This window comes from Oncorhynchus tshawytscha, linkage group LG19 (assembly GCF_018296145.1).
Source record: "Oncorhynchus tshawytscha isolate Ot180627B linkage group LG19, Otsh_v2.0, whole genome shotgun sequence".
Classification (NCBI taxonomy): Eukaryota; Metazoa; Chordata; class Actinopteri; order Salmoniformes; family Salmonidae; genus Oncorhynchus; species Oncorhynchus tshawytscha.
The window spans coordinates 44,014,575-44,026,585 of record NC_056447.1 but is presented as its reverse complement, the minus strand read 5'-3'; the positions used below and the strand labels follow the sequence as shown (position 1 = coordinate 44,026,585).

The 12,011-nt window shown below is 45.1% G+C and overlaps 1 protein-coding gene across 2 annotated transcripts in view; it reads right to left on the bottom strand.

Annotated features, from left to right (window-relative positions):
- The window catches only part of nav2b (neuron navigator 2b), a 143,198-nt gene that overhangs the window by 4,233 nt on the left and 126,954 nt on the right, over positions 1-12,011 (bottom strand). For both annotated transcript variants that reach the window (XM_042301720.1, XM_042301721.1), the window contains exons 18-28: positions 11,112-11,164; positions 10,236-10,259; positions 8,731-8,805; positions 5,144-5,227; positions 4,917-5,040; positions 4,605-4,759; positions 2,345-2,520; positions 932-1,085; positions 575-725; positions 346-443; positions 147-242 (exon numbers count right to left, since the gene is read on the bottom strand). In XM_042301720.1, coding sequence (XP_042157654.1) covers positions 147-242; positions 346-443; positions 575-725; positions 932-1,085; positions 2,345-2,520; positions 4,605-4,759; positions 4,917-5,040; positions 5,144-5,227; positions 8,731-8,805; positions 10,236-10,259; positions 11,112-11,164 — 1,190 coding nt within the window. The remainder of the gene's footprint in view (positions 1-146; positions 243-345; positions 444-574; positions 726-931; positions 1,086-2,344; positions 2,521-4,604; positions 4,760-4,916; positions 5,041-5,143; positions 5,228-8,730; positions 8,806-10,235; positions 10,260-11,111; positions 11,165-12,011) is intronic.

Sequence of the window (12,011 nt, the reverse complement as noted above, 5' to 3'; positions counted from 1 at the left end):
ACAAGACCTGGGACCAATTACAGGATCAGATACAAGACCAGGGACCAATCAAATAATCAGATACAGGAACAGGGACCAATCACACATCAAATACAGGTGTAACTAGTCACTCCTCTACCAAGAGTTTTTAGTGCCTGTTGATTTACCTTGAAGAGACGTCTGACCACCCCATCAAGCACATCCCACTTAGTTTTCCCACTGACACCAATGCAACCAATCAGGAAATGACGAGGTCTACGGTCCTATAAAATAAGATATGATATTAAGGACAAATATGGGCACAGTCATACATTATTTGGTAGCCATTGTAATTTTTGTGAGTTGGAAATGTAAGAAGTTTGGTACCTCTTTCCACTTGGTGTCCTCATCCAGAGTTATGACCACCTTGACGTGTTGTCCTTCTTTCCGTGAGCTACCGTCCCCGTTGTCCTCCAACAGCATGTCTACAGAGACAGGGACATAGATGTTGACTACTGCAAACCGGACTACAAACAATCACACACACACATACACACGCACAGAGACTAAAACATGCACGCACACTTCGATCACTTACTCACACACTCAATCTTACCGAGGCTGGTGGACTCTGTTAGGGCGAGGCCGTGCTGTGACTGGCCCGCTGAGGGTGAGGCCACTGAGGCCTGTGAGGCTGCTCTGCTGCAGCTGCCCTGACTCTCCATCTTCAGACAGTCATTCTCAGTCTTCAGCCTATCTATCTCGCCCTGAGGACAGGTTACAACACACCAGGTCAAACACAGCTCAAAGCATCTCACCACATTCTATTTGATGTGCTTTGTGATGGCCAATGTTTGAGTGGCCATTTATAGGTTGTGGAGTTTTCCCCAGGTCACAAGGTCAGGGAAACCTCCATGCCCTCATCATGTCCTATGTCCTTGGTCATATGTGGTTACGTTATGGTCACCCTCACCTGCATGCGGTTCATGGACTCCCTGAGCTGGTCCAGCTGGTGGGCGGAGCTGAGGGCCTCCAGGCGTATGTCAGTCAGCTTCATCTCCTTGTCTCGGAGCTCACTGCGGAGCCCCATCACCTTCTCCGCCTCGCTGTCTGTGTACTCTGAGATCCTGCAGACAAGACATAGACAGTCTGGTCAGTTCAGGATTATACAGAAGGCCAGTCCTCAATAGCACATCCCCAGAAAATCCCATGAAGCACATTCTCTTGCAGACAATTATCAGACAATTATGCTTTTCATACGGTGATCAAAAGCTCAGTAACATGCTATACAAGTACATGTTTTGTCACTGCCAAGAAATATTGTTGCTTATTCCAAGTTAATCCAGAGGCAGTGAATCACTGTGTTGTAGATAGGGGTCCAGGCATTCAGGCAATAGTAAACAGGACAAGATGAAGGTCCTGTGAAGGATGTGTGATTGGCTCCTTCATTCTAGTTTCAATAGCACAACAGGCATGAGTGATGAAGTTAAGATGAATTGGTAGGATAATCACTTGGTGCATCAAGGCCATTTGTTAGGAAAATCCATCATCAGAATTGATCATAAAGTGAATGGGGGTTTACAGACGTTATTCATACTCTATTACTGAGCCAGAGACCCAGTCCTCAACACCCAAGTTCTACCGCCCCGGCCACGCCCACTAACAGGCAGGGGAGAGAGAATGGGGCTAGAGAAACACAGGCAGACGGACAAGAGAGGGACAGATTCAATACAAACATCCAACTAGGGACTAAAACAATGAGGCCATGCAGTCTCTAATTATCACACACACAGTTATGCACGTGGTACTGGTATATAGGGGTTACTGGTGTATATGGGGAGCTGGTGTATATGGGGAGCTGGTGTATATGGGGAGCTGGTGTATATGGGGTGCTGGTGTATATGGGGTGCTGGTGTATATGGGGTGCTGGTGTATATGGGGTGCTGGTGTATATGGGGTGCTGGTGTATATGGGGTGCTGGTGTATATGGGGTGCTGGTGTATATGGGGTGCTGGTGTATATGGGGTGCTGGTGTATATGGGGTGCTGGTGTATATGGGGTGCTGGTGTATATGGGGTGCTGGTGTATATGGGGTGCTGGTGTATATGGGGAACTGGTGTATATGGGGAACTGGTGTATATGGGGAACTGGTGTATATGGGGAACTGGTGTATATGGGGAACTGGTGTATATGGGGAACTGGTGTATATGGGGAACTGGTGTATATGGGGAACTGGTGTATATGGGGAACTGGTATATATACCCCTGAGTTGACTCCCGACCCCTGAGTTGAGGGAACAGGGAGCTTCTACTTTGATCCACTATCTCCTCCCAGTTATAAACAGGTGAGCGTCTAATGTTCTATTGGTCTGGGCCCAGGTACTCACAAAGAGTTGGAGTGGGAGTTCTGGAGCATGGGTGTAGAGGTGGTGGAGCAGTTATATGCTGTTAGCTTGGGGGAGGAGGGCAGGGAACAGTCGGTCATCTCCTCAATGTCTGAGTGGGAGGACGCAGACTTGGGCGACTTCTTCTTCCCAAATGCCTGCTTGAAGGAGCTCCGCAGCTGCAGCCGGGGACAGGGGGAGGAACAGGGAGCAGGGAAGAAAAGAGAGAGACCTGAGTACATAGTGAAACACACAGACACATCAGGGAGTTGAAAGAAAAACCTGTACACAAAGCATTTATAAACTTCTACTCTTTCACCATCTCCAACTGAACAAGCAATAGTATTTTTTGGAAAGAGTGTGTGATCTTACCTCATAAACCTGCCACACCATAGGAGAGCACAAGAGGGAAAATACAAGACAAAACAGCATGCTGATCATAGACAACTTCAACTTTTAGCTCACTTAAATAATCCAAGACCTTGTACAGGTGTTAGGGACAGAGACTAGGCTGTTCACAAGGTAGCTCACTAAAGAGACTGAATGCAAACAAACTCACAGCTACACACAGGGAATGAACACCAGACTATTAGAGAGAATAAGATATCACTTTGACAACTTCTCACTAATTGACATGACTACTCAATCACTAAAAGGCAGATTTAGATATTTAAACTCAGGAGCCGTCTCCCCCTTCTGGTCAAATAGTCAGGGACTCCACGGTTGTACTTCTAACCTATACATAGCTACAGATGTCCTATCTTAATTTGATCACACTGTTGTTGCAGATAATTTTCATTTAAACAGGTTAAAAAGGATTCTAAAGTTTGTCATTTTCACTTGAAAATATCAGACTTGATTTATTTTAACAAAAAATATAACAACCCCTATAAAAATGTCCATTAATTATAATCCACATAATAATTCACCTTTCCTGTTGCTGCAGGATTATTTTACTGCTGTGAGAAACTGGTCAAATTAAGATAGTACATCTGTACAAGTATCATCACTGTGGACAGTCTGCATACATAGTCATCTTTCACCTTCCCTCCAACACACGCAACAGCATTATTATATCAGGACAAAAGAACACACAGATATTTTAATTTGACTTCATAGGTTACAGGCCATGTTGAATCAGAATATACATACATCTGCCTTTTCTACAGGCAAAAAAATGTACATTGACCTAAGCTTGTATCTAACTATAACAGACTACAGACTAAACCTTATTGTAGCAACGTACAGTTTGTTTGCGGTTTTTCATATGCAATAAGAAAACGGCTCACAAAACTCCACTCACAGTCTATTTTCTAGAGGAGCTCCCTAAGAGCAATAAGCATATTCACCTTTGCTCCTGCACAAGGAGGCTGAGACAATCAGGAGGATTGGAGGAAAGGTCAAAAACACATTACAGATTAGATAGACAGACACACACAGAGCGACAGACAGAGTTAGCTAGTCAGCCAGCGACAGACAGACAGACAGACACAGAGCGACAGCTAGCTAGTCAGCCAGCGACAGACAGACAGACACAGACACACACAGAGCGACAGACAGACAGCTAATCAGCCAGCGACAGACAGAGCGACAGAAAGACAGTTAGCTAATCAGCCAGCGACAGACAGACAGAGACACACACAGAGCGACAGAAAGACAGTTAGCTAGTCAGTCAGCCAGCGACAGAGCGACAGACATACACAGAGCGACAGACACACACAGAGCGACAGACAGACACACACACAGAGCGACAGACAGACACACACACAGAGCGACAGACAGACACACACAGAGCGACAGACAGACACACACAGAGCGACAGACAGACACACACAGAGCGACAGACAGACAGCTAGCTAGTCAGCCAGCGACAGACAGACAGCTAGCTAGTCAGCCAGCGACAGAGCGACAGACACACACAGAGCGGCAGACACACACAGAGCGACAGACATACAGAGAGACAGACACACACAGAGCGACAGACATACACAGAGCGACAGAGCGACAGACACACACAGAGCGACAGACAGACACACACAGACAGACAGCTAGCTAGTCAGAGCGACAGACAGACACACACAGAGCGACAGACAGACAGCCAGCAGACAGACAGACAGACAGACAGCTAGCTAGTCAGCCAGCGACAGACAGACAGACACAGAGCGACAGACAGCTAGCTAGTCAGCCAGCGACAGACAGACAGACACAGAGCGACAGACAGACAGCTAGTCAGCCAGCGACAGACAGACAGTGGAGGACCTACCCAGTTCTTCTTCTTCTTGTTCTTGGAGTCCAGCTCCTGGTTGCTGCCCACACTGGAGTGGCTGGTGGCGCTTGTGATGCTGGACACACTGTCAGATGAGTGCTGTCTGTGGATACGCAGGTCCAGGTGAGACTGGGAGCTCTCATTGGCTGAAGCTATGGAATACACAAGAAAGTGACTGGGTTAGACAGGGACCAGATGATGACATAGAATTGGAATCCATTCAGATTCTGAGTCAGATGCTTTTCTCACTAGGCAATAACCATCTATCCTTGTTGTGTTTCCATGGTGATGTGGGAGGTAACTTCTCACCTGACCTATCACCGTTGCAGGAGGTCTCTGGGAGATTGATGTCACCGTTGATGGCTGCCTGGACTGCGGTATTCTGCTTCTTCAGGTGTTCTATGGTCTTCCTCAGCTCGTTTAGCTCAGAGTCCTACAACACAACAACATGATAAAACAACACAATTAGCTCCACCATCCATCCAAGGAAGGACGGACATATTTGTAAGGAAACAAACCACAGCCCCAGTCCATACCTTCTGCTCAGCCGTGGTGGTAAGTCCCTGGAGTCGGATGGTCATGTTCCCCAAGCTCTGCTCAAATGCTGCTACCAGGTGAGCCTGAAGACATACACACAACAGTTCACATTTAGTGATCCATGTATGAGGAAAGTAAGCAAATTGACCTGCTGACAATGTCATTTGTAATCCCATCTCAAGGCTGTGAAAAGGGCAACAAATTGCCACTTTCGGAAAAGGTCTTGCTCATAAGAACACACCCATGTACTTTTCATGACATGCATACACAGAGCCAAAACAAAACATACACAGGTGATAATGGCTTCTATGACATGGTGTACCGAGTATTTTGAGTAAGAATGACAGGTCAGAACATGTTGGAAATGGATCAATGCTGATGTAAAGTGTGATGGGGCAGGCTCTCTGACGGCTAGCTAGCTACAGTAGCTGTCTGGGAAGGGTTCCATGTTTTAGCAGCCTGGTAGAGATCAACATGAGGCCAACACAAGTCCTAACACACTCTAGCTAGCTCTCAGCTGCCTTAGTGAAACCAGAGACCTGCTATCTTCTCACAGCCACAGATGAGCACATGGGGACAAAGGAAAAAGAGTAATACAGTTAGGATGTTTTCATCTCATATGCAGAGTAAAAATAAATCACCAGTATATGTTATATTTTGTAGAGATACAAGTATGGTAGAAACATGCTGCTAAAATTCATGCTCGTTATCAAATTACACAGTTGGAAATATGATGAAGATGTACAAAGAGATTGTAGACTCGCTCAGTATGCCATCTGTTTGGCTATAATAAACATCCAAAGAAACCAACTCAAATGCATGAAATCAATGGACGGCTTGTGTTTTAGAAGATAAATGCAAACATTACACACCGCAGGTGTTTGGATTTCAAAAGGTTGGTTTCAGATATGACACCTTATATTATGCATTGATGTTGTTGATATGCTTTACAAAAAAAATAAAAAATCAGAGCAATTGATTTACATTCCACTGAAAAACCAAAGCATTATCAACTTTTGAAATCAAACATGAAATCAAATATGAAGTTCCTGGTGTTAGATAACTAACAGCTTTCCTGCCAAAACAAAAGCAGAACATCAAGATAAAGGCAACAGAGACGAGTGTGTCCTCTGATAAAACATATCTAGGACAGACACACTGAACTCCAACCTCAAGTTACAGCCCACAACGTAGCCATATTATTCCCTGTACTGCTAGCCAGAGGTGCCAGTCAGATCCCACCTCAGTGAGGCCCTGCTGTGTGTTGCTGTCCCCCTGGTGGTGCCTCAGCATGGGCTGCAGCTGGCATCTGGCCCTCTCTCTGGCTGCCTCCTTCCCCAGGGACGGGTAGTGGTTTAGGGAATACCACGCCACCGGGCTGCCGGCCCTGGGACTTCTCGCTGACATGGTTAAAGCTCCTCAGCTCAAGGTGATCCAGCCTTTGATAAAGTATGAGTCCAATAGCAGACAGACGCTGAAGACTGATAGCTTCTGAGCTTCTGATCATCACACAGAGGTATGAGTAAACACGTCCTGATTCCTATCACAGCCCAGAGCCCGTTCTCCACGGAACATAAGCTGAAGGCAGAAGAGAATGCGGGGAACAGATCTGGAGGGCTTCCATCAGACAGAGGCGCTGGTGTTGGGGCATGTGGCTGACTACTCCACTATCAAGCTGCACAGATTAGCTCCAGGAGTATAGACGGGTTGGTTGTTAAGCAACAAAACTGACGTGTGTGTGCAACTATGGGGCAAAACAGACAGGGTTGGCTTAGATTGTTGACAACATGTAAACTACAGTACGTTCGGAAAGTACACAGACCCCTGGACTTTTCCCACATTTTGTTACATTACAGCCTTATTCTGAAATGGATTAAATCGTCCCCCCCCCCCTCAATTTACACACAATATCCTATAATGACAAAGCAAAAACAGGTTTTTAGAAGTTTTTGCAAAAAAAAAACTGGAAACATCACATGTACATAAGTATTCAGACCATTTGCTCAGTACTTCATTGAAGCACCATTGGCAGCAAATACAGCCTCGAGTCTTCTTGGGTATTATGCTACAAGCTTTGCACACCGGTATTTGGAGAGTTTCTCCCATGCTTTTCTGTAGATCCTCTCAAGCTCCGCAAGGTTGGATGGGGAGTGTCGCTGCCCAGATATTTTCAGGTCTCTGGCTGGGCCACTCAAGGATATTCAGAGACATGTCCTGAAGCCACTCCTGCGTTGTCTTGGCTGGGTGCTTAGGGTCGTTGTCTTGTTGGAAGGTGAACCTTCGCCCCAGTCTGAGGTCCTGAGCAGGTTTTCATCAAGGATCTCTGTACTTTGCTCCGTTCATCTTTCCCTCGATCCTGACTAGTCTCCCAGTCCCTGCCGCTGAAAAATATCCCCACAGCATGATACTGCCACCACCATGCTTCACCTTAGGGATGGTGCCAGGTTTCCTCCAGACGTGACGCTTAGCATTCAGGCTAAATAGTTCAATCTTGGTTTCATCAGACTAGAGAATCTTGTTTCTCATGGTCTGGGAGTCCTTTAGGTGCCTTCTGGCAAACTGCAGGTGGGCTGTCATGTGCCTATTACTGAGGAGTGGCTTCCGTCTGGCCACTCTACCATAAAGGCCCGATTGGTGGAGTGCTGCAGAGATGATTGTCCTTCTGGAAGGTTCTCCCATCTCCACAGAGGAACTCTGGAGCTCTGACAGAGTGACCATTGGGTTCTTGGTCACCTCCCTGTCCAAGGCCCTTCTTCCTTGATTGCTCAGTTTGGCCGGGCGGCCAGCTCTAGGAAGAGTCTAGGTGGTTCCAAACTTCTTCCATTTAAGAATGATGGAGGCCATTGTGTTCTTGGGGACCTTCAATGCTGCAGACATTTTTTGTTACCCTTCCCCAGATCTGTGCCTCGACACAATCCTATCTTGGAGCTCTACGGACAATTTCTTCGACCTCATGGCTTAGTTTTTGCTCTGACATGCATGGTCAACTGTGGGACCTTATATAGACAGGTGTGAGCCTTTCCAAATCATGCCTAATCAATTGAATTTACCACAGGTGGACTCCAATCAATTTGTAGAAACATCTCAAGGATGATTAATGGAAACAGGATGCACCTGAGCTCAATTTAGACTCTCATAACAAAATGTGGAAAAAGTTAAGTGGTCTGAATACTTTCTGAATGCATTGTATATTTAATCTCCAAGTGTTTATTGAAAACATTGTTAGAGTTGTTGGTTAGCTAGCTTGCACATTTTTTGACATAATTTGTGACATATTAGTAGCATGACATCACTCAAAACACCTCAAAACAAGACATGGTATGGATAAGAAGATAAAACTAGATAAAACAAGACATGGTATGGATAAGAAGATAAAACTAGCTAAAACAAGACATGGTATGGATAAGAAGATAAAACTAGCTAAAACAAGACATGGTATGGATAAGAAGATAAAACTAGCTAAAACAAGCCACCTACGATTCCCCACATGGCGGCTTCTTGTCATTGTTGCTAGCTATCTGACCGTTCAGAATTAAACAATGCACACCTTTTGGCTACATCAATGCATTTTTGTGAACGTACTTACATTAGCACTCATTTGAGTGGTCAGAGCAGACACCTTCTCTTGGGAGGCGTCCAATTCTCTCCGCAGCTTACGAATCTGAGAACAGAAAAACAAGATCATGCTTATCTACAGGAAATACGATACATACCATATATGATACAGTAGTATGTATTCCATTGAATATAACAGAGTATTTTGAGTAAGAATGATAGGGATTTGGTTGCTCCTGAGGGGCAGCTGGGTCAGTCGGTACATGTTCAGCTGCTAACAAAGCCTTTGTATTACTCAAATAACTTCAGCGCTCATAAATGGTTATACTGCTATGGGGGACCCCAAACCCTCCAAAATAAAAGTAAATCAGATAGCATATGATAGCAAAATGTGTAGAATTGCAGTAAATTAGCTTTAAAACAGCAACATTTTCTCTCAGCCTCATGGCAAAATATATAGAATAGCAGGACATTTGCTTTAAAATAGCAACATTTTCTCTTAGCCTCATGAGAAAATGTGTAGAATAGCAAAACTTTACATTTTTCTCTCTGCACCATGGCAAAATGTGTTGAAATGCTGGGCCTCCCAGGTGGCGCAGTGGTCTAGGGTTTTTGCATCACAGTGCTAGCTGTGCCACCAGAGACCCTGGGTTCGCGTCCAGGCTCTGTCGCAGCCGGCCGCGACTGGGAGGTCCGTGGGGCGACGCACAATTGGCCTAGCATCGTCCGGGTTAGGGAGGGTTTGGCAAGGATGGGATATCCTTGTCTCATCGTGCACCAGCAACCCCTGTGGCGGGCCGGGCGCCAGGTGCACGGTGTTTCCTCCGACACATTGGTCCGGCTGGCTTCCGGGTTGGATGCGTGCTGTGTTAAGAAGGAGTGCGGCTTGGTTGGGTTGTGTTTCGGAGGACGCATGACTTTTGACCTGCGTCTCCCCCGAGCCCGTACGGGAGTTGTAGCGATGAGACAAGATAGTCACTAATAATAATTGGATACCACGAAATTGCAGCCTTTTGTGATTTGTAACATATTACACCATACCTGTGACCTCATTACGAGGGCCGGACTACTGCATTTGGGGCACTGACCTATGGGGGCCCACCACACCCCAATATCATTTTTGTTTTACTTACTGCATTTCAACACTTTTTTAAATATATATTTTAATTGTATCCCCTTTTTCTCCCCAATTTTGTAGTATCCAATTATTAGTGAATCAATGGTGTCACATTGTGTCACGACTTCCACCCAAGGTGGCTCCTCTCCCTGTTCGGGCGGCGCTCGGCGGTCATCGTCAGCGGTCTACTAGCTGCCACCGATCCTTTTTCCTTTTCATTTGGTTTTGTCTGTCTTGTCGTTCACCTGTGTCCCAATTTGGTTAATTAGTGGGGTATTTTAATCTCGCCCTACCCTCTTGGTTTTGTTTGGGATTGTTTGGGCTACATTCGCTCTCTCCTGCGCCTGACTCCACCCCCACCTCTCCTTGGGAGAACCTGACACATTGTGTGAAAGTAAAGTACACAAAGTTGTTCTTACCTCTGACTGAGCTTTCTCCTCAGGCTATGGAAATAGAAGAGGAGCAAAGAGAAGGAAACAAATAGGGTTTAGCATGTCAGAGTGTGCATGGGATAAGACGACATGACAAACAATCTGAACATATTCATTTTCCATCTAAGGCTACAGTGAATCCCTAGGGGCACAGTTAACTCGCAACACAATTCAGCAGTCAATTCAGACATAACCTTATGCCTAACCCTACACTATCTTTTGCACACAATGTATATCGACTCCCCTTTTTTTTCCTACTGTGTTATTGACTTGTTAATTGTTTACTTCATGTGTAACTCTGTGTTGTCTGTTCACTCTGCTATACTTTATCTTGGCCAGGTCGCAGTTGCAAATGAGAACTTGTTCTCAACTAGCCTACCTGGTTAAATAAAGGTGAAATAAAATTAAAAATAAAATAAAAATCTAGAACCTAAAAAGGTTTTTTGGCTATCCCCATAGGATAACCCTTTGAAGAATCCTTTTTGGTTCCCGGTAGATCCCTTTAGAGAACCCAAAATAGTTCTACCTGGAACCAAAAAGGTTTCTTCTATGGGGACAGCCAAAGAACCCTTTTTTGTAAGAGTGTAACCTTAAATTTAGACTAAAAATGGAGCTCATTTGTACTTCGTGGCTGGGGAATCTGACTTTGTGGCTGGGGAATCTGACCTTGTGGCTATGGAAGCTAGTGGAAACCAGATTAACCCTAGTCCTAAACTAAAAAGTATGCTCAATGAAAAATTAAAATTAAAATAACTTTTTAGCCCAGGACTAGGCTTAATCTGTGTCTGGGAAACCAGCCCTTAGCATATCCATGTGTTTGGATAGTCAGTGGAGTGCATAAACAGACAGTGAAGTGGCGCTCACCGTGGAGTAGACAGACGAAGTGCTGGACACCAGAGACACAGAGGAGGCGTGGACTGGAGAGAAACAAAAACACAACATTCAACTCATTCATCTGCCGACATCATTCATGGCACACTGGGCACAGATGTCAATTACACGTTGGTTCCACATCATTTCATTGAAATGACGTGGAAACAACTTTGATTCAACCAGTGGTGGGTGTATGATTCACATAAGCAGGGATTAATCTCAACCTGAAGACTGGAAACAGGAACATGCATGAACAGGTCCCCTGACTGAACGTTTACAACAGAGGTGCTGTACTTGTGTGTGTGTGTGTCGCTGTTAATGTAACTAGTTTACTTTGTAGTCTACACTTTAATTGTGCTGATATGGTTGAAACACACACAGCAGCACCAGTCTGGCTAACTCTACAGTTCACATGTCCAAACTCAACTGTATGATGAGTTCACACTTTACCAGCAGTCATTAGCCTATACACCTCAGTCCAATGCTCTAACCACTAGGCTACCTGCCGTCCCATTTCCCTATAACGCACGGCATATGAGCATGGTAGAATTCAATGGCTATGGTTCATTCTTACATGTTCTATGTTTGAGCTGATTTTGAAAGCAAAAGTCGAATTGAAAACATTATTGGCATTGTTGAATTTGATTTCCATAATAGCAAGTTAGGACTGATGGTTTGGTTCGCTAACTAGCAAGTCTGTTTGGTTACCAAGGCAACTACTGTAGCTATCTAGTAAACCTAAACACATTTCTACCTGCAAATGAACACAGTCCTTCGTTAAGGGCCTATGCGTTCTGTGGAAATTGTTGATTATCCCTTACATATTCTCTAGTGAGTACTGTCAATGCCATAACATTAACACAGCCTCTCTCTCTTCATTCATCATCATTT